The sequence below is a fragment of the Macaca mulatta genome, chromosome 19 (assembly GCF_049350105.2).
Source record: "Macaca mulatta isolate MMU2019108-1 chromosome 19, T2T-MMU8v2.0, whole genome shotgun sequence".
In the NCBI taxonomy this organism is placed as follows: Eukaryota; Metazoa; Chordata; class Mammalia; order Primates; family Cercopithecidae; genus Macaca; species Macaca mulatta.
The window spans coordinates 12,631,370-12,656,518 of NC_133424.1; the positions used below are offsets into that span (position 1 = coordinate 12,631,370).

A 25,149-nucleotide genomic window follows, 5' to 3' on the forward strand; every position below is an offset into this window, starting at 1 on the left:
AAACCAGGATGGTAAAACCCCGTCTCTACTAAAAATACAAAATATAGGCCGGGCGCGGTGGCTCAAGCCTGTAATCCCAGCACTTTGGGAGGCCGAGACGGGCGGATCACGAGGTCAGGAGATCGAGACCATCCTGGCTAACACGGTGAAACCCCGTCTCTACTAAAAAATACAAAAAACTAGCCGGGCAAGGTGGCGGGCGCCTGTAGTCCCAGCTACTCGGGAGGCTGAGGCAGGAGAATGGCGCAAACCCGGGAGGCGGAGCTTGCAGTGAGCTGAGATCCGGCCACTGCACTCCAGCCTGGGCGACAGAGCCAGACTCCGTCTCAAAAAAAAAAAAAAAAAAAAAAAAAAAAATATTAGCCAGGCGTGGTGGCGGGCGCCTTTAGTCCCAGCTACTCGGGAGGCTGAGGCAGGAGAATGGTGTGAACTGGGGAGGCGGAGCTTGCAATGAGTTGAGATCGCGCCACAGGACTCCGGCCTGGGCTACAGAGCAAGACAGCCTCCGTCTCAAAAAAAAAAAAAAAAAAAGTGTGAAGATCAGGCTAGAGCTAGAGGCAGAATTGTTTGGTGGCATCACCTGGATAAAGCGTTCATGAAGTTGACAGTTTACTCAGGTCAGAAACTTAAAACATGGTGACAGTTTCCTGCTGGTGAAAATGAAGATCTGGAAGGAGAAAACACTTTCACACAGTGAGGAGGGGATGGGGGTGTGTGACCAAGGCTTGGCCACGCCTCATTCCCAATTCCGGCCCGCTCGAGGACATATGCCTCGCCTCCTGGTGCAGTCGTGCCCGGCCTGGTCTCGGTTCCACTGCTGCTCTAAGGCCAGCAGATGGCTCCTGTGGACACTGAGTCTGAAATTCCCTGCACACTCCTGTGACCCCGTGCAGAACGAAGGAGCAGGGACAGCCCCTTGAGTGAAGATGACGCTAGTATTCTCTTCTATCAACACCAACTTTGGCTGAAATGCAAATATCCAGTAACTAGAGTGCTCGCCCTTAGAGAAGCCTTAGAGAAACCTTAGAGAATCCGTCAGTCTGGCTCTGGGGGTCTGATACCCAGGGCTTCAGCTGTCACTCAGATGTGGGGGCGGGGCCTAGCATTTCATCCAATCAGAGGCGCGGGGGCGTGGCCCTGCGCACAGTTCATCCGGAAATGTAGGGGGTTGTGTTCCTCCCCACACGTTTGTCGCTGTGCGGGCGGCGGTTGGGATCCGTCCGGTCTGTCCAGCCGGAGAGGGACCTGGTGCCTGTACCCAGGTTTCTGTCGCTCAGTCACCTGTGCTATTCCCTGCTCTAGTCACAGGAGCTGTTGAGAGGACGCCGCCTGAAAGCCAGGAAATGGTGCGTGTGCGGGGCCGGGTGTCGTGAGACGGGGGAGGGGCTGCCTGGAACAGGCGGGAACAGGCTGTGGCGGGACCCGGGCCTCCCTGTGGGCGACTCCGGGGTCTGGGACCGAGTCCTCCTTGAGCAGTTTGGCCCTCGGTCCCCTCGGCCGCTGGACGGGGCTGGGCCGGCAGCTGGGACCCCGGGCGTCCTGTCCCGTCCCTGCGCGGCGACTGCGACCACGGCCCCGGAGCCTTCTCTGGGCAGTTCCGCGCTCGCAGCCCGACGTCTCCCCAGATTGAGCGGAAGCAACGTGAGGGTTATGGGTGGAATCCTGACTCGGGTGTAGGGTTCGTGCGTGGGAGGAGCAGCGGTCTGTGGGGCCCCAGCCCCCACTTTCTCCTGTTAAAAATTAAACTGAGGTACGTTAACAATTAAAGAGTTCATTTGAGCAAACAGCGATTCACGAATGAGAAACACCCAGTCCTGGCTTGTGGTTTGTCAGCGGAAAAAGCCAGACTATGTAAAATAAAGAAGTTTATTTGGAGCCGAATAGGAGAGACCTTGGCCGAGGGAAACACAACCCCGAGAAGCCTGGAGTAAGTGGTCCCGAGGCGGCTCAAGACAGTTTGGTTTTATTCATTTCAGAGAGACAGGAATTGTAGGGAAAATAATGAATCAGTGCCTGAAAGATGTAAATTCCTTTGGTAGAAAGGGTGGAACCTGTGGAAGGGGGGTTAGAAGGCACAGGTGGTTGAGGGATTCTGTAGGTGGCAGCTGGTTGAGAGTGTGAAGCTTTGTCTAAAGTTTGGAGGAGGTAGGAAGGAATGCTGAAGGAAGAGGATCTGTTATCTGCCACTTGATTCTATCCCAGCCAAAAAACAGACCTGTTTCTCTAGATTTTATGAATTCTAAGGCGTGACTTTACCTTTGCCTTACGTGGCCTTAGATCTTGTTTGTAATGTGGTATGTTATTGCCCCATGGAGTTCGTTTTTCCATTCTGATGATACCTATTTTTACATGAATGTGCATTAAGCTGCTGCATTTCTAAACTCCTAAAGGGAGAGGGTATAAGGAGACCGTCTCACTTCCCATCTTGTCATACAGAAGAACTCAATTTTCAGGGTTTTTCGGGGGTCCCCTTGGCCAAGAGCCGGTCACTTCACTTAGCTGGGAAGGTACTTTGTTTTTGTTTTGTTTGGTTTGAGACAGAGCCTCCTGTCACCCAGACTGGAGTGCAATGGCTCTATCTCGGCTCACTGCAACCTCCGCCTTCTGGATTCAAGCGATTCTGCTGCCTCAGCCTCCCGAGTAGCTGGTATTACAGGCATGCACGGCTACACCCTCCTAATTTTTGTATTTTTAGTAGAGATGGGGTTTCACCATGTTGGCCAGGCTGTTCTCGAACTCCTGACCTCAAGTGATCCACCCACCTTGGCCTCCCAAAGTGCTGGGATTAAAGATGTGAGCCATCTTGCCAGGCCGGATGTTTTTATTTTTAGTTTACCAGTTTAGGGGTAGGCTGTTATAAGTTACATGAGGAGACAAACCAGATAAATGCTTGATTGGTTGCAGAGATGCAGTTGCCTTATTTGGACTTGTCACTCCAACATAATCGAAAGCTTCAGATTTCAATTGGAAGAGTTTATTCAAGCAAAAAGATAGCAATGGCCCATTTAGGAAAAAGACTCCAGAGAAATGGACTCAGTACTCCAAAATTGGAAGTTAAGTTCTTGCTTGTATTACCGGAAAATGAGGTCCTGATCAGACCCCAGGAGAGTTCTCGAATCTTACACAGGAAGGAATTCAAGACGAGTCACACAGTGTAGTGAGAAGAGAGTTTATTGAAAGCTACTCTGGGCCAGCATGATGGCTTAGGCCTGTAATCCAAGCACTTTGGGAGGCCAAGGTGGGAGGATCACTTGAGTTCAGGAGTTCGAGACCAGCCTGGGCAATATAGCCCCAATAAACCCCATCTCTTCCAAAACTAACAAAAATTAACTGGATGTGGTGACTTGCACCTGTACTGCCCAGGTAGTCGGGAGGCTGAGGTGAGAGAATCACTTGAACCCCGGAAGCAAAGGTTGCAGCCCAGCCGAGGATGCGCCACTGCACTCCAGTGTGGGTAACAGAGTGAGACCCCATCTCAAAAAGCAAAAACCAAACAAACAAAAAAGAGTTCAAGACCAACCTGGCTAACACAGCAAGACCCTGTCTCTATTTAAAAAAAAAAAAAAAAAAAGGAGAGAAAAGGAAAAAGAAAGAAAAAGCTTCTCTGTTTCAGAGTAAGGCATCCTCATACAGCAAGTGGAGGAACGTACTGTCTTTAAGTTTTTCTTATATAGCGATCTTGTCTATGTAAAGAATAAACTACCTGTGCCTACCTGCATGTGGGCTGACAGCGTCACACAATTTATTACTCTGTTGAGTTAAAGAAAACTATCCTTTACATTTTAGCATACAAGTGCATTAAAACAACTGTAATTATCTTGAAAGCATATGTTGTTATGGGTGTTGGGACATCAGGACGTTCTGTTGTTGTGGGAGTGTAAGGATACTTGCAGGCATCTGTAGGCTGTTTTCTTCATGGGAAACATTTGATGATCATGGGTTGTGACTGGCAAGGAGTGTTTCTTGTTAGTCTCAAGGTGGAGCTGAACTTGAATTGGTGTTACTCTGGCTCCCCTAGGCACCTGTTTCCCTAACACTTACATAGGCAAAAGACAAATAAATACAACAGGATTACGTTTTCCATAGAAGGCTGATGTATGAGATACAACAGTTTTTTCTGGAGACAATGCCTTGCTCTGTGACCCAGGCTGGAGCGGTGGTGCAATCATGGCTTACTGCAGGCTTGACCTCACTGGCTCAAGCATCTCAGCCTCCCAAGTAGCTGAGACTACAGTTGCCCACCACCACACCTGGCTAATTTTTTATTTTTTGCAGGGGTTAGGTCTCGTTATGTTGCCCAGGCTGGTCTCTGGCTCCTGGCTTCCTTGGCCTCCAGGAGTGTGCTGGGATTACAGATGTCAGCCACTGCACCTGGCTAACATCTCAATTCGTTAGGGTTTGCTTTTTTTTCCCCCCAGAGCTTGTATTCTTTTCTTTCTGGCTGGTTTTTATTTCCTTTTCAATTTAAAAGAGTGAATTTAACATTCCAGCTGAAGACAATGTGATAGACATGAAGTCTTTGTGTGAGGAAGTAAAGAGGGAAGTTAGTCTACTACAGAGATCAGTAGTGAAGAGGGGCCTGGCGGGATGGCTCACACCCAGAACCCCAGCACTTTGGGCGGCCAAGGCAAGTGGATGGCTTGATCTCAGGAGTTCAAGACCAGCCTGGGCAACATAGCGAGACCCTATCTCAATTGTGAAAAATCATATTAAATTAAAAAAAAAAGTGAAGAGGGAAAGGGTCTTTCCTGTTTCCCTTCAGTCATTTACAACATTTTACAAAACACTATAGGTAAGAAAGAAGGTGAATCTGTAATCAGGGAAAGGAGAGTTCCAGCTGTCTATGTGAAAGTTGTGTGTCATGTGACTCAACCCCATGATCACATTGCTTCAAGATAATTGAGAGATCTGTCAGCTTCAATTTTGGAATTACTTTGTTGTTTTTGTTGTTTGTTTGTTTTGAGACAAGGCCTCACTCTGTTGGCCAGGCTGGAGTGCAGTGGCGCGATAGCTCACTCACTACAGCCTCCACCTCCTGGGTTCAAGTAATTCTCCTGCCTCAGCCTCCCAAGTAACTGGGATTACATGCATATGCCACCACACTCAGCTAATTTTTGTATTTTTAGTAAAGATGGGGTTTTACCACGTTGGCCAGGCTAGTCTCAAACTCCCGTCCGCAAGTGGTCCGCCCACCTTGGCCTCCCAAAGTGGTGGGATTACAGGTGTGAACCACTGCACCTGGCCTGATTTACTTGTTCACACAGCCTATATAGGTAGAAAATTTCTACGTATGTAGTTACAAGGTAATTGGTAAATTGTGCCTGATTAAGCATAAATTTTATTTCCCTATAAATTAGTAATTTCCAAGAATTGTATTTAAATTTGATTTCAGGGCCCTTAGGTAGGACCCTAGGGTACTACACACAGTTTGGTCTCATTGCTTCTTCTTTAAATTTTTTCACACTTTCCAGGGCGACTGGTTTCACCTCACATTTTCCAAATATATGCGATGCAGGTCCTCCACTCTCATACCACAGCCTGACTCTTCAAGGGCTTACAGTAAAATCAATGTCTGAACATTTCACATGAGAGGAAAGCAGAGAATCACCACTAGACATTTTCCTGAAAAATCCTTTCTGCCTCTCCTCCTGTTATCTTTCTGAGACACAGACACCTTATCAGGATATCTTTGGGATGAGGTTCCTTTCTGGAAACTTTACAGGGTGGTATGTCTTCAGCACACCCTTCTATCTTTTCCAGGTTTTGAGTTTTAGAACTGCCTGTAGCTGACCCAAGACCCCCACAGTTGCCGTGTCTCTTGGAGGGTCTAGTGGGTATCAGTGCCTAGGGGAGTGGGGCCTCCCAAGGGAGCAGCTGAATGAGTAATGGTGGAGGAGATGCCTGGTATACTTTTCATCTAGATACCCAATTCATGGGTGCTCTGCTTCTCTCTCCCAACTTCAGTTTCCATTAATTGGAGACGCATGGCAGGTCAGCTAATCGGATGTTGCTATTGAGGAAAAGCAGAAATGATTCCTGTCCTCTGGATTGTCTCAACTGTGAAGAGAGAAATATCCCAAAAGACAAGGAAAGGCCACCCCAACAAGGTTGTATCTAGCTGTCCCACAGGGAGGTGGTCACCAGAATGCAGCTGTGTAAGTGTTACATGTGAGTTGACCACATGGAGGAACTGGGAGGAGGTGGAGAACTGGAAACTCTGTTGAGTTTGAGTAAAGGTTTCTTCTGTTATGAGAATGTGAAATCCATAAAGAAAATGCATGCTAAGGTAACATATGATTATAAGAACTCACTATAACCGGCAGCTCTAGAATGAATTAAATTACTGTATATGGAGATGATGAGTAGTAGATTGATTATCCTCTGGTAGAGAACCATTTGTCCCTGCTTTTTCTGTTAAGTGTTCACCACTTATATCATTGGCTGGCAATACCTGGTTTGTCATAGTTTCACATTACCTTAAATAGATGCCCAGACTGGGTGTGGTGGCTCATGCCTGTGATACCAGCACTTTGGGAGGCTGAGATTGGCAGATCACCTGAGGTCAGGAGTTTGAGACAAGCCTGACCAATATGGTGAAACTCCATCACTATTAAAATTCAAAATTAGCCAAGCATGGTGGTGCATGGCTGTAATCCCAGCTACTCGGGAGGCTGAGGCAGGAGAATCACTTGAACCTGGGAGGTGGAGGTTGCAGTGAGCCGAGATTGCCGAGATTCTAGCCAGGGCAACAAGAGCAAAACTCTGTCTCAAAAAAAAAACCAAAAAAACATAGGTGCCCTACTTTCACAATTTGCTGTTCTCCATTGGCCTATCTTTCTTTTTTTTTTTTTTTTTTTTTTTTTTGAGACAGAGTCTCACTCTGTCGCCCAGGCGGGAGTGCAGTGGCCGGATCTCAGCTCACTGCAAGCTCCGCCTCCCGGGTTTACGCCATTCTCCTGCCTCAGCCTCCCAAGTAGCTGGGACTATAGGCGCCCGCCACCTCGCCCGGCTAGTTTTTTTTTTCGTACTTTTTAGTAGAGACGGGGTTTCACCGTGTTCGCCAGGATGGTCTCGATCTCCTGACCTCGTGATCCGCCCATCTCGGCCTCCCAAAGTGCTGGGATTACAGGCTTGAGCCACCGCGCCCGGCCTTGGCCTATCTTTCCATCTCTGATAATACCATTTTCTGTTAATTAGTTTAGAGTTCAAAGCTGCGGTGTGTAGTAGGGATAGTGCCTCTCTGTCTTAGTCATGTTGGGCTGCTGTATCAAATTACCATAGACTGGGTGACTTAAAGAATAGACATTTATTTCTGGCAGTTCTTGAGGTTGTGAAGTCCACGTTCAGGGAGCTGGCAGATCTAGTATCTGGTAAGGGCCTGCTTCTTGGTTTGCAAATAGTCATCTTGTGGTTTCTTCACCTGACAGAAAAGAGAGGGAGCCGGCTCTCCTGTGTCTTCTTGTAAGAGTACTAATCTCATTCAGAAAGGATTTACTCCTATGTTCTCATCTAATCCTAATTACTTCCCAGAGATGTCAACTTCTAATACTATATTGGGGGTAGGTTATTAATGTATGATTTTTTTGGAGTGGTGCAAATATTCACACCATAACACCCCCCAACCATATTCTATAGAGGATCTTGGCTATTTTTAGTCATTGTCTTCTATTTCAGTTTTTAGAAGTACTTTTTTCTTAATTTTAGTGAAAGGAACAAACTGCCTTGTACATTTCATAAAATAAAATATAACTCTAGGCATATTTCAGAGAGGTTACATCATAGTGATACTTAATCTCCTTTTAAGGACACGTGGCATTTTTTCCATTATTGCCTTTTATATTGATGTTTTTCAGTGTAAACTTTTTGCATAATAATCATTTTTTATCCTTCTTGAGACTTTTTTGGACTTCAAGAAAATTAGTTTTAATAGAAATTAGTGGCCCGGCGTGGTGGCTCATGCCTGTAATCCCAACACTTTGGGAGGCCAATGCATGCAGATAGCCTAATTCAGGAGTTCGAGATCACCCTGATGAACATGGAAGAACCCCATCTCTACTAAAAACACAAAATTAGCCAGGCGTGGTGGCACAGGCCTGTAATCCCAGGTATTCAGGAGGCTGAGGCAGGAGAATCACTTGAACCTGGGAGGCAGAGGTTGCGGTGAGCCAAGATCCCAAGATCGTGCCATTGCACTCCAGCAACAAGAGTGAAACTTTGTCTCAAAAAAAAAGAAAGAAAGGAAGAAATTAGTCCAGGCTGGGCAACATGGCAAACCTTGTCTATACAAAAACTTACCTGGTCATGGTGATGTGTGCCTGTAGTCCCAGCTACTCAGGACACTGAGGTGGAAAGAACTGTTGAGCCTAGGAGTTCGAGGCTGCAGTGAGCTATGATTGCACCACTACACTCCAGCCTGGGTAACAGAATGAGACCCTGTTTCAAGAAAAAAGAAAAACAAACAAAAAAATTAGTTTCAATATGTTATGCTGTTGTTGCAGATAATTAGAATTCACTGAGATTTATTTCTGTATAGGGTATGCATTCCAGAAACTAAAAGTATTACATACGCACAAAATACATTAAAAAATTGCACAATTAATCCAAATATTGATGGAGCCAGTACTGTGAATGATAAGACAACTGCCCTACTTTTCTTTATGCTTCCCCAACCTGGGTACCCATCCATATCAGTATATTTTATTTTTGTACTTTTTTTATGCAAATGATAACCAATATGCCAATATGTGATTTTTTTTTTTTTCTTTTTTTTGAGACGGAGTCTCGCTTTGTCGCCCAGGCTGGAGTGCAGTGGCGAGATCTTGGCTCACTGCAAGCTCCACCTCCCGGGTTCACGCCATTCTCCTGCCTCAGCCTCCTGAGAGGCTGGGACTACAGGCGCCCGCCACCTGGCCCGGCTAATATTTTGTATTTTTAGTAGAGACGGGGTTTCACCGTGTTAGCCAGGATGGTCTCGATCTCCTGACCTTGTGATCCGCCTGCCTCGGCCTCCCAAAGTGCTGGAATTACAGGCATGAGCCACTGCACCCGGCCAATATGTCGTATTTTATATTGGGTTTTATTTAAACTCAGTTGTGAACCTTACATGGAATGATAGTTAATTCACTTTCTTATTTAGTTGATTTTATGATTTAGAACAGTGGTTGTTTACCCAAAACATTGAGCAGATAATCCACAGAGTTCCCGCATTTTTCTTCCAAGCTCATAGTTCCCCCTATTTTAAACATCTTAACTGGCCAGGTGCTGTAATCCTACCACTTAGAGAAGCTGAAACGGGAGGATGGCTTGGACTCAGGAGTTGGAGGCCAGCCTCGGCGACATAGCAAGACCCTGTTTCAAAAAAAAAAAAAGTTTTAAACCAAAGAAACCATATTGACTGTGTGTGGTGTATCCTACAGTTGATGCAAGAATATACTACATGTGAACATGACGAAAATTGAAGAAGCCAATGCTATTATTACCTAAAGTTCATCTTTTACATTAAACTTCACTCTTTTGTTCTGTGGTTTAAGACAACTGCATGTGTCATGTATCCACCATCACAGTCTTATACAGAAGCATTTCACAGACCTCAAAATCCCCTGTGCTCCTCCTAATCATGGCTTTCCCCTCACTCTTTTGCCATCCCTGTTTATCCCTGGCAACAAATGATGATGTTCCTGCCTCTAGAGTTTTGCATTTTCCAGAATATCACATATTTGGAATGATGCTGTAAGGGACCATTTCAGACTTGCTTCCTTCATGTAAAAATATGCGTTGAAGGTCTCTCGAAAGCTTTGTTGCTTGACAACTCGTGTATTTTTTATTTTTGTTTATTTATCTAAAAAAAATTTTGTTTTTGAATGGCGTGAACCCAGGAGGCAGAGCTTGCAGTGAGCCGAGATTGCGCCACTGCACTCTAGCCTGGGCGACACAGCGAGACTCTGTCTCAATAAAAAAAAAAATTTTGTTTTTGTTTTTGTTTTGTTAGAGACAGGGTCTCAAACACCCCAGCTCAGGTGATCCTCCCACCTCAGCTTCCCAAAGTGCTGGGATTCCACTTGTGAGCCACCATGTCCGGCCACTCATTTCTTTCACCACTGAGTAGCATTAACACTGGATGGGTGTTACCATAGTTTGTTTCTTTTTCTTTTTCTTTTTTTTTTTTTGAGGCAGAGTCTCTCTCTGTCGCCCAGGCTGGAGTGCAGTAGCGGGATCTCAGCTCACTGCAAGCTCCGCCTCCCAGGTTTACGCCATTCTCCTGCCTCAGCCTCCCGAGTAGCTGGGACTACAGGCGCCCGCCACCTCACCTGGCTAGTTTTTTGTATTTTTTTTTTTTTTAGTAGAGACAGGGTTTCACCGTGTTAGCCAGGATGGTCTCGATCTCCTAACCTCGTGATCCGCCCGTCTCGGCCTCCCAAAGTGCTGGGATTACAGGCAGGAGCCACCGTGCCCGGCCCATAGTTTGTTTCTTTATTCACCTGTTGAAAGGCTCACCTTGAGCCTGGTGTGATGCCTCATCCCTGAGTTCCCAGCATGCAGGAGACTGAGGTGAGAAGATTGCTTGAGGCCAGGAGTTAGAGACCAGCCTGGTAGATACAGTGTGAGACCTCTTCTATTTTTTTTTTTTTTAAAAGACTCACCTTGATTGAGTCTAGTTTTTGGCAGTCATGAGTAAGGCTGCTAAAAATGTTTGTGGGAGGACTTTTGTGTGGACATCAGTTTTCAGTTCATTTGGGTCAGTATTGTAGGAATGAGACTACTGAATCAGTAGGACACCATGCTTATTTTTTTCAGAGCTCCGCAGACTGTCTTCCAAATTGGCTGTAGAAGTTTCCATTCACATCGGTAGTGAATGAGAGTTCACTGTCATTGGCATTAGCAAGTGTCAGTGTTTTGGATTTTAGCTACTCCACCAGGTATTTGCTGCTGCCTCATTGTTTTCTTTTTTTCTTTTCTTTCTTTTTTTTTTTTTGGAGACGCAGTTTCACTCTTGTTGCCCAGGCTGGAATGCAATGGAGTAATCTCAGCTCACTGCAGCCTCTACCTCCTGGGTTCAAGTGATTCTCCTGACTCAGCCTCTAGAGTATCTGGGATTAACAGGTGTGCACTGCCTCACCTGGCCAATTTTTGTATTATTAGTAGAGATGAGGTTTTACCATGTTGGCCAGGCGGGTCTCAAACTCCTGACCTCAGGTTATCCACCCGCCTTGGCTTCCCAATGTGTCGTATTACAGGCGTGAGCCACTGCGCCTGGCCTGTTTCCATTTTGCTCTTAAATGACATGTAATGTAAAGCATCCTGTCATATGTTTGTTTGCCATAATTACAGTTTTTGCGGGGAGGTATACTTGGAAAGATCTTGCTTTTTTTTTTTTTTTTTTTTTTTGGAGATGGAGTCTGGCTCTGTCGCCCAGGCTGGAGTGCAGTGGTGTAATCTCGGCTCACTACAACATCTGCCTCCTGGGTTCAAGCGATTCTTCTGCCTTAGCCTCCTGAGTAGGTGGGATTACAGGCTCCCGCCACCAGGCCTAGCTAATTTTTGTATTTTGAGTTGAGACTGGGTTTCACCATGTTAGGCTGGTCTCAAACTCCTGACCTCAGTGATCCACCCGCCTCAGCCTCCCAAAGTGCTGGGATTACAGGCATGAGCCACTGTGCCTGGCTTTTTGCTTCTTTTTTGATTGGTTGGGTTTTTTTCTTGTAGAATTTTAGGAGTTCTTCATTACCTTTTGGATACCAGTCCTTCATCAGATAGGTGTTCTGCAAAGATTTTGTTCCAGTCTGTCACTTGTCTTTTTATTCTGTTAACAAAGTCATTTCCAAAACAAACACTTTTACTTTGTTTTTTTCTTTTTGTTTGTTTTGTTTTTTAATTATACTTTTAAGTTCTAGGGTACATGTACACAATGTGCATGTTTGATACATAGGTATAACATGTGCCATGTTGGTTTGTTGCCCCCATCACCTCATCATTTACATTAGGTATTTCTCCTAATGCTATCCCTCCCCTAGCCCTCCACCCTCTGACAGGCCCCAGTGTGTGATATTCCCTGCCCTGTGTCCAAGGGGTCTCATTGTTCAGTTCCCACCTATGAGTGAAAACATGCGGTGTTTGGTTTTCTGTTCTTGTGATAGTTTGCTGAGAATGATGGTTTCCAGCTGCATCCATGTCCCTGCAAAGGACACGAAATCATCCTTTTTTATGGCTGCATAGTATTCCATGGTGTGTATGTGCCACATTTTCTTTATCCAGTCTATCATTGATGGACATTTGGGTTGGTTCCAAGTCTTTGCTATTGTGAATAGTGCCACAATAAACATACGTGTGCATGTGTCTTTATAGTAGCATGATTTGTAATCCTTTGGGTATATACCCAGTAATGGGATGGCTAGGTCAAATGGTATTTCTGGTTCTAGATCCTTGAGGAATCGCTACACTGTCTTCCACAATGGTTGGACTAGTTTACAGTCCCACCAACAGTGTAAAAGTGTTCCTATTTCTCCACATCCTCTCCAGCACCTATTGTTTCCTGACTTTTTAATTATCACCTTTCTAACTGGTATGAGATGGTATCTCATTGTGGTTTTGATTTGCATTTCTCTGATGGCCAGTGATGATGAGCATTTTGTCTTGTGTCTGTTGGCTGCATAAATGTCTTCTTTTGAGAAGTGTCTGTTCATATCCTTTGCCTACTTTTTAATGGGGTTGTTTCATTTTTTCTTGTAAATTTGTTTGAGTTCTTTGTAGATTCTGAATATTAGCCCTTTGTCAGATGGGTATATTGCAAAAACTTTCTCCCATTCTGTAGGTTGCCTGTTCACTCTGATGGTAGTTTCTTTTGCTGTGCAGAAGCTCTCTAGTTTAATTAGATCCCATTTGTCAATTTTGGCTTTTGTTGCCATTGCTTTGGTGTTTTAGTCATGAAGTCCTTGCCCATGCCTATGTCCTGAATGGTATTGCCTAGGTTTTCTTCTAGGGTTTTTAGGGTTTTAGGTCTGACATTTAAGTCTTTAATCCATCAGGAATTAATTTTTGTATAAGGTGTAAGGAAGGGATCCAGTTTCAGCTTTCTACAGATGGCTAGACAGTTTTCCCAGCCCCATTTATGAAATAGGGAATCCTTTCCCCATTCCTTGTTTTTGTCAGGTTTGTCAAAGATCAGATGGTTGTAGATGTGTGGTATTATTTCTGAGGGCTCTGTTCTGTTCCATTGGTCTATATCTCTGTTTTGGTACCAGTACCATGCTGTTGGGCCTGGCTGATTTTTGTATTTTTCGTAGAGATGGAGTTCCATCATTTTGGCCAGGCAGATCTCAAACTGCTAACCTCCATAATTACACCTGCCTTGGCCTCCCAAAGTACTGGAATTGTAGGCATGAGTCACCACACCTGGCTGCTACCATGATTTATTATCATTACTTATTGTAAAACAAAACTTAAAACTTATCAGCTTAAGGAATTTTACATGTACAGTTGAGATAGTTTGACAGATCTACATAAGTTCTGTAAGATGAATTCTATTGTATTTTGCTTATTGCAATTATCCTGAGGTGAGGTTGCATGCATATTGCAGTATGGAGCAAGATGTTATTTTCTTTTTTTTTTTTTTTTTGAGACGGCAGGCTGGAGTTCAATGGCGCAATCTTGGCTCACCGCAATCTCTGCCTTTCAGGTTCAAGCAATTCTCCTACCTCAGCCTCCTGAGTAGCTGGGATTACAGGCATGCGCCACCACACCTGGCTAATTTTGTATTTTTAGTAGAGACAAAATTTCTCCACGTTGGTCAGACTGGTCTCCAACTCCAACCTCAGGTAATTGACCCACCTCGGCCTCCAAAAGTGCTGGACTTACAGGCGTGAGCCACAGCGCCTGGCCAAGATGTTACTTTCTAAGTATAAATAATATCCCATTGTATGTATATACTTAGGACATTTTGTTTATCCATTCAGCCATCAGTGGATATGTGGGTGGCTGCATTGCTCATTCCTGCCATGCCAGGAGGGTCGTATAGTGATTCAATCTATGCTTTTTACACCTGGGTATCTCTTAGGAGTTTCTTGTTTGCCCTCTTGTGTGCTTAGGGTGCCAGACTTTTCTTAGGAGTGTCCCCTTTGCCCTTCTTACCATCTATCTAGCTACATTCTGACAGGATAACTGTGAAGTGAGTGAATCCTGGGCATCATAATGGATGTTTCTTTCTACTTAGGTATTTCTCCTCTTCTCTGCTTATATCTAGCATGCCTGTTTGGGGTGGTCCCTGGGGGTGTGGGCTTTCCCCTGGACTTCCCCTCCTGCTCTTGACTAGTTATCTGCCTTCTCTAACAATGTCATCAAAGATTAGACTTTGGGAACAGACATTTTCAAGGAAACAGAGCCTCAGGACTGCTAACGTTAACTTTTTTCTGCATATTAATTCATAGGACTCTGTTATGACAGGTGCTACAGACCCACAGTCCAAAGAGACATTAGGGACAGCCTAGGCAGCTCACTTTTCTTCCTGAATTGTAGCAGGACAGGCCACAGATATAACATCTCAGACACCAGGTTAGAGAAGGAAGTGGCTTTATTTGGCCGGAAGCATCGGCAGACTTGCATCTTAAAAACCGAGCTCCCCGAGAGAGAGAAATTCCTGCCCCTTTTAAAGGCTTACAACTCTAAGGGGGTCCACGTGAAAGGATCATGATCGATTAAGCAAGGATAGGGTGCGTAACTGGATCTGCATGCATCGGTGACAGGACAGAGCAGAATAGAACAGAGTTTCACAATGCTTTCTCATACAATGTCTGGAATCTATAGATATACAAGTGGTTAGGTCAGGAGGTGATTTTTTTTTTTTTTTTGAGACAAAGTCTCACTCTGTCACCCAGGCTGGAATGCAGTGGCTCAATCTCGGCTCACTGCAAGCTCTGCCTCCCGGGTTCACACCATCCTCCTGCCTCAGCCTCCCGAGTAGCTGGGACTACAGAACTACAGGTGCCTGCCACCACGCCTGGCTAATTTTTTGTATTTTTAGTAGAGACGGGGTTTCACTGTGTTAGCCAGGATGGTCTTGATCTCCTGACCTCGTGATCTGCCCGCCGCTGCCTTCCAAAGTGCTGGGATTAAAGGCATGAGCCACTGCACCTGGCCAGGAGTTGATTTTTAACTACCAGGCCTAGGGTGTGGCACTGGGCTGTCTATTGATCTCATTTCTGCTTTCCTTTAACTTTTGCTTCCTCTTTCTTTTTCTGAGGTATGAGGTAGCAAGCAGGGGAGCAACAAGCAGGTTTCTATTATTATGATGATTTCTTTATAAGCATTTTCTTTTTTTTTGAGACGGAGTCTCGCTCTGTCGCCCAGGCTGGAGTGCGGTGGCACGATCTCCGCTCATTGCAAGCTCCGCCGCCTCCCAGGTTAACGCCATTCTCCTGCCTCAGCCTCCCTAGAAGCTGGGACTACAGGTGCCTGCCACCACGCTCGGCTAATTTTTTTGTATTTTCAGTAGAGACAGGGTTTCACCGTGTTCGCCAGGATGGTCTCAATCTCCTGACCTTGTGATCCGCCTGCCTCAGCCTCCCAAAGTGCTGGGATTACAGGCGTGAGCCACCGCGCCCGACCTTTATAAGCATTTTAAATCCTCCTAGTGCTAGAAACCATTTTCCAAATACAGATTTAGGATTAAACCCATGCCAAACCTGTACAGGCACATGTGCCAACTTTGTTATGTCCTTAACTGTATTTTTGACTACTTGCCCTTGATTATTTATATGCAGACAGCAATTGGTTAGGTTAAATTTTCCATAGCCCCTCCTTTAGTTGCTAGCAAGTAGTCTAGTGCCCATCTATTTTGATAGATAGCATTTTTCATCTGGGTTTCTTACCGGGCTAAAACAGTTAAAGCTCTGCCAATTTTATTAGTGGTTATTTCTAAGATAGCTTGTAACCATATGATCTGGTTGAACATGTAAATGGGGCTTTCTTTTTTTTCTGTTTTAGCTATTTTTTTTACTTCTATTGCCTAGAAAAGAACTAGTTTTTAAATCTTATTTCAAAGACTATGATCATGGGAGACTCAGATGGGTTATAGTACACATCAGGTCGGGCATTTCCTGGGTTACACACTTTGTACTGAGTCGTGTTATACAGGCAAGTTCCTTTTAAAATTTCTAGGCATTCATAATAACTATAAAACAGGAAGATTATTTTAACTTGTAGCCCTACCTCAGTAACCTGATGAATACATGGGGAACAATCTTCCGTGGGGGGAAAATCAGTTGAAGTCCTTATTGTTGAAGTCCAAATTTTAAGGAGAATGAGTCCCATGACACATTTCCTCATGCTTCGGCCTCACGTAGACCAGTCAACTTCCAGGTGTGACCGTCGTCTTTTTCAGAGTCACTTTGCATGAGTTATCTGGGCCTGGTCTCGCCTCCCCGGCCTTAGGTACTGAAGGTTTTACATAACCGTGGCGGATCCAGGCCGGGATTCCCTCTACCTTCATGGCAGTGGGAGTGGTCTGGTGTCCCTTCCACCATGGGCACAAGGGGGCTACGTTCCAGTCCTTGATCCACACTCGATCACATGGGGAGAAAGGGTGAACTGGGGAGAATAAGCTAATGGGGCATTTCTCATTTACCCAGGCTGAGATTGTTTGTGTAATTTTTCCTAAGGCCTGTAGCTGTCGCTGTAACTTAATTTCACCTAACTCTCAGGGAGTGCCTGGAAGTCCCCATAGTTTGGGAGGAGGTCTATGATATAATATTTCATAAGAGGAATATCCTGTTTTTCTAGAAGGGGTAAATTTAATCTTAAATAATACCACAGGGAGAGTTTGTACCCATTTTAATCCTGTTTCTTGACATGCTTTCCCTAAACTATTTTTGATAGTCTGACTCATCTGCTCCACCTTTCCGGAACTCTGAGGTCGGTAGGCAGCATGCAGTATCCATGTGATCCCCAATACCCGTGCTGTTTTCTGTACCAAGTCAGCCATAAACACTAGCCTGTTATTTGAGCCAATTCGTAAGGGCAGTTCAAACCTAGGAATAAGATCTCGAAGAAGCACACGGGTTACTTCAACAGCTTTCTCAGTTCGCGTTGGATAAGCCTCCACCCACCCACAAGAACTAATAAATACTTGCTATCTTCACATTTTGGCACTTCTGTGAAGTCTACTTACAGATCTTCAGCGGAAGCTGCTCCATAAGCTTGTATGCCGGGCGGGATGGTTGGATCCTGCCTTGCATCGTGTTGTTGGCAGATAATACATCGCTGTGCCACTGTTTTGGCAAGGTCTGGTAAATGAGATGTAGAAGTACTGGCCTAACAACTTTTCAAGTGACTCCTGGCCTAGATGGGTGGTTTTATGCACAGCCAGTATGACTGCAGTTCCCAGCAGCTGTGGCACAGCTACTCTCCCATCCAGTAACCGGATCCATCCTTCTTCCATCACCTGTCCTCCCTCTGCCTGGAGAAAGTCCTTTTCTTCTTTAGAATAAGTAGGTAAAAGGTAGGCCACTGGCCTTGGCCAGGGCCCCACAGTCTGGGTTAGAACTCCAACTGCCATTTTTTTCTTTTTCTGACACATACAGTGTAAAAGGCTTTGTCAGATCAGGTAGCCCCAGGGCTGGGACTGACATAAGTTTTTCTTTTAACTCATGAAAGGCTCACTGTTGTTGGGATTCCCATTCAAAAGGTTCCCAGTACCCGCCTTTGTGACCCCATATAGAGGTTTGGCCAGTACTGCAAAGTTTGGGATCCACAGTCTGCAGAACCCTAAGAATTCTCTCACCTGCCTTCTGGTTTTAGGCTACAGTAGGCTGCAGATGACCCGCTTTCTTTCTGAGCTTGATTGACCAAGCACAAGTCCTGTACTGGCCTGTGGTCTTTGGTCCCCGGCTTGGGAAAAGGCAGGAGGGGAGTGTTCCATGGAGACTGACAAGGGACTATAATTCCAAAGGCTCTCAGGTGCTTGAGATGGACCTGGATACCTTCAAGAGCTTCTCTGGAGGACCGGGTACTGTTTTTGCCTGACCAGCTGGGCCCCAGGCTTAACTTCTGTAAGTACAGGGGTTTGGTTGACTGCCAGCCCTGGAGGGTTATCTTCCGCCCACAGCTTTGACCACCACTCAGCCAGAGCTGGTCTTATCTCTTAGCCTGGCTTGGTTAAGAAAAGTCTTCATTCCTCCTCCCGGGGGACCGTAAGGGCCATGATGACTCCCTTTCCAGATAACTTTAGCTGTAAAAGAGCTGTGCTTTGTAAAAAGAGATGGTGGCTCTCAGCTTGCTAAGCAAGTCCCTTCCCAGCAAGGGCAAGGAGCAGTTGGGAATGTACAAGAACTGGTGAATTACTTCGTGTCCCCCTACAGTACAAGTCCAGGGCAAGCAGAAAGCTTGTTTTGCCGAGAATCCTGTGGCTTCGATTGTATCAATAGTCTTTTTGGATAAGGGGGCGACCGGGCTGGTTACTACTGAATGTTCAGCACTAGTATTGACAGGAAACTCAAATGTCCTTGTCCCCAACTGTCATCCTGACCATGGGCTCATTGGGGGCACCTGAGCCGGGTCCCCCTTAGTCCAGTAACCCTTCTGCCAGATTAAACAAGGCCCTTTCGTCCTTGCCTGAGACCTCTGGCTTGGAGCCATTTTGTTTCTTCTTTAACTGGGGGCACTTGTCTTTTCAGTCTTAGGTTGTAAATGAGCTGCCAAGGGAGGGGTTTCTCCTGCAGCTTCACATTCTTTCTTGTCTGCTCTGGTTGGTCTAGGGGTGTATGTGTCTGGTGGAGGCACAGGTGCTGTGGGCTCAGGAGTGGGGAGTCTCTCTTCCAGGTAAGGGCGGGGGGCATTGCTGGTGCCATTTCCTGCCATGGGTCCTCTGACATTGGGTCAGATAGAACTTTAGGAGCTGACTTCCCTCGGCGGGTGGAGCAAGATCCCTCATGGGCTATCTGTCCCTTTGCCACTAACAGTGCTGCTGCCTGTCCTCTCAACCACTGGCGGGGGGATGTAAAACCAGCTGTAACCAAGTGTCTGTGTACAGGAACTGGTCTAGATGCCCTGGCTTACAGGTAATCTTGTGCCATACCTTTGAAATAAGGGACCTATCAAGGCTTCCTTCTGATGGCCAATCCACCTCTAATGCTGGCCAGTCTGTCTCACACAAAGTTCTAAGTTTTCCTGGTGTTACAGTAACTCCATAGTCTCCCTTAAATCCCTTTTTGAAAATTTTTTTAACATAGTTCCTAGTGGGGTGGGCTTACCTTGTGTCCGACCCATTTTTCTCTTGAGACAAGACAACACTCACACTGTAAGACGGAAAGGGTAAAGGTCACTCACTCGTCTAATTCACACTAAATCAAAATCAGAACCAAAGCCGAAGTGCCAATAAGGGCACGCCTGTTCGTCAAGCACTTCAAGCAAAGGCAAAATCAAAACCAAAGACAAAGTGCCGATAAAGGCACACCGTGGGTGATCAGGCCATACTTCCACTCAAATGGAGTGGGCAAGTTCCCAAGACTGGTCTTACCGTGTTCCAGATGTCCAGACTCCAAGTTCCAATTCCTTCCTAGTGTTCAGCCACTGTATTGATTCTCCATGAGGGCCTGCCATGCACTGCTCTGGTGAGGCGTTCCACTGGTGCAATTGCCTACCCGGGAGCACTCTCAGGATACGCATCACTCAAGCTGGCCAGTGTCCCCTGCAGGGATGCTCCACAGGGCAGGCGTAAGCCGCCTAAGGGGTTGCCTTGGCCATCTGCTAGTCACCTTGCTTGCCGGTCAGGGAACCAAGAAATGTAGCAGGACGAGCCACAGACAAAACCTCTCAGACACTGGGTTAGAGAAGGAAGTGGCTTTATTTGGCTGGGAGTGTTGGCAGACTTGCATCTTAAAAACCAAGCTCCCTGAGAGAGAGAAATTCCTGCCCCTTTTAAAGACTTACAACTCTACGGGAGTCCACGTGAAAGGATCGTGATTGATTGAGCCAGCATGGGGTGCATAACTGGGGCTGCATGCATCATTAACAGGACAGAGCAGAACAGAACACAGAGTTTCAGAATGCTTTCTCATACAATATCTGCATCTATAGCTAATACAATTGGTTAGGTCAGGAGTTGATTTTTAACTACCAGGCCTGGGGTGTGGCACCAGACTGTCTGACTATTGATCTCGTTTCTGCCTTTCTCTAACTTTTGCTTCCTCTTTCGTTTTCTTAAATATGAGACAATAAGAGAGGTGGTCTCCTTCCTTAGTTTCAGTGAAAACACACATTTTCGTATCCTGCTGTTGCCTACCACTTGTTCAGTTCTAACATCACAATTGCTTTATGAACTAGCTGGACACGGTGGCACATGCCTGTGGTTTCAACTACCAAGGAGACTGAGGCATGAGAATCACGTGAACCCAGGTGGCAGAGGTCGTAGTGAACCAAGATTGTGCCATTCAACTCCAGCCTGGGCAACAGAGAGAGACTCTGTTAAGAAAAAAAAAAAAAAAATTGCTGGCTGGACACAGTGGCTCATGCCTGTAATCCCAGCACTTTGGGAGGTCGAGGCAGGTGTATCACCTGAGGTTGGGAGTTTGAAACCAGCCTGACCAACATGGAGAAACCCCATCTGTACTAAAAATACAAAATTAGCTGGGCGTGGTGGCTCATGCCTATAATCCCAGCTACTCGGAAGGCTGAGGCAGGAGAATCACTTGAACCCCGGTTGTGAGCCAATATCACGCCATTGCACTCCAGCCTGGGCAACAAGAGCGAAACTCTGTCTCAAAAAAATAAAAGTTGCTTTATGGAAGGAAGTAAGTATAGAAGGAGAGAAAGGGATCTGATGACCAAAGCAGGGAATAAGTATTTGGAGTCCACGGCATCCTGAGAACTTCTTGGGAATAGAGTCTAGGCCCCCAGTGCTGTCACTCTCACCCATCCTCCTCTACACATGTGAGATGTTTCAGGACCCAGTGGCCTTTGAGGATGTGGCTGTGAACTTCACCCAGGAAGAGTGGACGTTGCTGGATATTTCCCAGAAGAATCTCTTCAGGGAAGTGATGCTGGAAACTTTCAGGAACCTGACCTCTATAGGTAAGGATGACAGTTTTCCTTTCCTCAGTGCGTTAGTGAACCAGTGTTTCTAGCTCATCAATGTTGCTGAGTGATTTTGAACACAGACAGGAAATACTTTGATGAATAAATGAGGCATGGCTGCAGTAAATCATGGGCATAGAATCTAATAATTTTTTCACAATTTTATACGCTTCAGGACTATTTTTCTGTGTCTGTATTTTAGGAAAAAAGTGGAAAGACCAGAACATTGAATATGAGTACAAAATCCCCAGAAGAAGCTTCAGGTAATTTGCCCTTACAAGAGAAAGCACTGTCTCTCTACACAATCGTAGAATATGAGAATATGTTGAAGAGAAGTGAAACAAAGAACTAAATCCAGCATCAAATTCATTTCTTCTTAGAATATTTTCTCAAAACACATATATTTAAATGTGACTGAGGCTGAGGACTCACTCCTGTAATCCCAGTCCTTTGAGAAGTGGAGATAGGAAGATAGCTTGAGGCCAGCAGTTCAAGAACAGCCTGTGCAATATAGCGAGACCACATATCAACAACGGCCAAAAATTAGCTGGGCATTGTGGTATTCACCAGTAGTCCCAGCTACTCAGGAGGCTGAGGCAGGAGGATCACTTGAGCCAGTAAAGGCTACAGTAAGCTATGATGATATCATAGCACTCCAGCATGGGCAACAGGACAAGTACCAGACTCAAAAGAAAAATGACATAGAGTATTTAGTAATTGTAAAATAGTTTACATGGGAATAGTATTAAGCCCCTTATGAACATTTTTTTAAACAATAGGTATGGCTGAGTCATCTTGTAGAACATGTCCAGTCATCTTCAAACAATTCAGCCAGGGCCGAAAGCCTACACTTTGATGGACAGTGTTAAAAATGCAAGTGCAATACTTGTCGATGAATATAAAATTGCTTATAAACAAACCCTTCATAATGTGCTTCTCATGTTTTACAGGAGTCTCATAGAAGAGAAAGTCAATGAAATTAAAGAAGACAGTCATTGTGGAGAAACTTTTACCCAGGTTCCAGATGACAGGCTGAACTTCCAGGAGAAGCAAACTTCTCCTGAAGTAAAATCATGTGACAGCTTTGTGTGTGGAGAAGTTGGCATAGGTAACTCATCTTTTAATATGAACATCAGAGGTGACATTGGACACAAGGCATATGAGTATCAGGAATATGGACCAAAGCCATATAAGTGTCAACCGAAGCCATATAAGTGTCAACAACCTAAGAATAAGAAAACCTTCAGGTATCGCCCCTACATTAGAACACAAGAAAGGGATCGCATTGGAGAGAAACCCTATGCTTGTAAAGAATGTGGAAAAACCTTTATTTTCCATTCAAGCATTCGAAGACACATGGTAATGCACAAAGGGGATGGACCTTATAAATGTAAATTTTGTGGGAAAGCCTTCCATTGTTTCAGTTTATGTCTTATCCATGAAAGAACACACGCTGGAGAGAAACCATATGAATGTAAACAATGTGGTAAATCCTTTAGTTATTCTGCTACCCTTCAAATACATGAAAGAACTCACACTGGGGAGAAGCCCTATGAATGTAGCAAATGTGATAAAGCATTTCATAGTTCCAGTTCCTATCATAGACATGAAAGGAGTCACATGGGGGAGAAGCCTTATCAATGCAAAGAATGTGGAAAAGCATTCGCGTATACCAGTTCTGTTCGTAGACATGAAAAGACCCACTCTGGGAAAAAGACGTATGAATGTAAGCAATATGGGGAAGCCTTATCCTATCTTACAAGTTTTCAAACACACAGAATGAACTCTGGAGAAAGACCTTATAAATGTAAGATATGTGAGAAAGGCTTTTATTCTGCCAAGTCATTTCAAACACATGAAAAAACTCACACTGGAGAGAAACGCTATAAATGCAACCAATGTGGTAAAGCTTTCAATCTTTCCAGTTCCTTTCGATATCATGAAAGGATTCACACTGGAGAGAAACCCTATGAGTGTAAGGAGTGTGGGAAAGCCTTCAGATCTGCCTCACAGCTTCGAGTGCACGGTGGGACTCACACTGGAGAGAAACCCTATGAATGTAAGGAATGTGGGAAAGCCTTCAGATCTACCTCACACCTTCGAGTGCATGGTAGGACTCATACTGGAGAGAAACCCTATGAATGTAAGGAATGTGGGAAAGCCTTCAGATATGTGAAGTACCTTCAAATTCATGAAAAGACAGAAAAACACATAAGAATGCCCTCTGGAGAAAGACCTTATAAATGTAAGATATGTGAGAAAAGCTTTTATTCTGCCAAGTCATTTCAAACACATGAAAAAACTCACAGTGGAGAGAAACCCTACAAATGCAAGCAATGTGGTAAAGCCTTCAGATGTTGCAATTCCCTTCGATATCATGAAAGGACTCATACTGGAGAGAAACCCTATGAATGTAAGCAGTGTGGGAAAGCCTTCAGATCTGCCTCACACCTTCGAATGCATGGTAGGACTCACACTGGAGAGAAACCCTATGAGTGTAAGCAATGTGGGAAAGCCTTCAGTTGTGCCTCAAACCTTCGAAAGCATAGTAGGACTCACACTGGAGAGAAACCCTATGAGTGTAAGCAATGTGGGAAAGCCTTCAGATCTGCCTCAAACCTTCAGATGCATGAAAGAACTCACACTGGAGAGAAACCCTATGAATGTAAGGAATGTGAAAAAGCATTCTGTAAATTCTCTTCTTTTCAAAAACATGAAAGGAAGCACAGAGGAGAAAAGCCCTATGAATGTAAGCATTGTGGGAATGGATTCACATCTGCCAAGATCCTTCAAGTACATGCAAGAACACACATTGGAGAGAAACACTATGAATGTAAGGAATGTGGAAAAGCATTCAATTATTTTTCTTCCTTGCATATACATGCAAGGACTCATATGGGGGAGAAGCCATATGAATGTAAGGGTTGTGGGAAAGCATTCAGCTAGCCTGGTTCCTTTTATGGACATGAATAGACTCACACTGGAAGGAAACACTATGAATGCAAGCAATGTGGCAAAGCTTTCACATGTTCCAGTTCTTTTCGATACCATGAAATGACTCACACTGGGGAGAAACCCTATCAATGTAAGCAGTGTGGGAAAGCCTTCATTTCTTTTACTTCTTTTCAACGTCATGAAAGGACTCACATGGGAGAGAAACCCTATGAGTGTATGCGATGTGGAAAAGCATTTCTTCTAGTTCCCTTCAATATCATGAAAGGACTTACACTGGAGTGAAGCCCTATGAATGTAAGCAGTGTGGGAAAGCCTTCAGATCAGCCTCGCACCTTCAATGGCATGGAAGCATTCACACTTGGGAGAAACCCTATGAATGTAAGCAGTGTGGGAAAGCCTTCAGATCTGCCAAGATTCTTTGAATACAGATAATGAATGTAAACAATTTACTTTATCATAACTGTATACTAACATGTTATTTTTAAATAATTAAGCTATAATAAAATACCCTGTTGGTTTTATGTATTAGATCAAGCTTATAATGTTACATTGTTATTACTTGGACATTGTGAGTCAGTATTACCATGTGGATAAAATGTCAGACATCTTTTTCCTCATGGAAATTGTACTTTTTGCACCAGGCACAGTGGCCAGTGGCTAATGCCTGTAATCCCAGCACTTTGGGAGGCTGAGGCAGGCAGATCATGAGGTCAAGGGATCGAGACCATTCTGACCAACATGGTGAAACCCTGTCTCTACTAAAAATACAAAATTAGCTGGGTGTGGTGGCATGCACCTGTAGTCCCAGCTACTCGGGAGGCTGAGGCAGGAGAATCACTTGAACCTGGGAGGCGGCGGTTGCAGTGAGCAGAGATCACACCACTGCATTCCAGCCTGGCAACAGAGCAAGACTCCATCTCAAAAGAAAACTGCCAGGCGCAGTCTCTCATGTGTGTAATCCCAGCACTTTGGGAGGCCGAGGAGGGCAGATCACGAGATCAGGAGATCGAGACCATCCTGGCTATCACAGTGAAACCCCATCTCTACTAAATATACAAAAAAAAAAAAAAAAATTAGCCGGGCGTGGTGGCTGACGCCTGTAGTCCCAGCTACTCGGGAGGCTGAGGCAGGAAA

At 45.0% G+C, this 25,149-nt stretch overlaps 1 protein-coding gene across 22 annotated transcripts; it reads left to right on the forward strand.

Annotated features, from left to right (window-relative positions):
• Positions 1 to 1,176: 1,176 nt before the first annotated feature.
• ZNF700 (zinc finger protein 700) lies at positions 1,177 to 24,543 on the forward strand. 22 transcript variants are annotated; one of them, XM_077977598.1, is made up of 8 exons: positions 1,177 to 1,346; positions 5,965 to 6,168; positions 13,673 to 13,811; positions 17,788 to 18,038; positions 18,744 to 18,807; positions 20,931 to 21,057; positions 21,263 to 21,323; positions 22,011 to 24,543. In XM_077977598.1, exons 6-8 carry the CDS (start codon positions 21,024 to 21,026, stop codon positions 24,004 to 24,006), a joined length of 2,091 nt encoding a protein of 696 aa, XP_077833724.1. In that variant the 5' UTR covers positions 1,177 to 1,346; positions 5,965 to 6,168; positions 13,673 to 13,811; positions 17,788 to 18,038; positions 18,744 to 18,807; positions 20,931 to 21,023; the 3' UTR covers positions 24,007 to 24,543. The 22 variants fall into 22 exon arrangements, with proteins under 22 accessions (XP_077833724.1, XP_077833726.1, XP_077833725.1 ...); XM_077977600.1 differs by having other exon boundaries at positions 17,788 to 17,946; XM_077977599.1 differs by having other exon boundaries at positions 5,965 to 6,155.
• The last annotated feature ends 606 nt before the right edge of the window (positions 24,544 to 25,149 follow it).

Excerpts from the sequence above, each read along its gene's own strand:
- ZNF700 (XM_077977586.1), top strand. The coding sequence starts at position 6,146 with ATGCAGCTGTGTAAGTGTTACAT. Across the intron at positions 13,812-20,921 it reads GTCTCCAACTCCAACCTCAG|ATGTTTCAGGACCCAGTGGC; the intron begins GTAATTGACCCA and ends TACACATGTGAG. Across the intron at positions 21,324-22,010 it reads ATCCCCAGAAGAAGCTTCAG|GAGTCTCATAGAAGAGAAAG; the intron begins GTAATTTGCCCT and ends CATGTTTTACAG.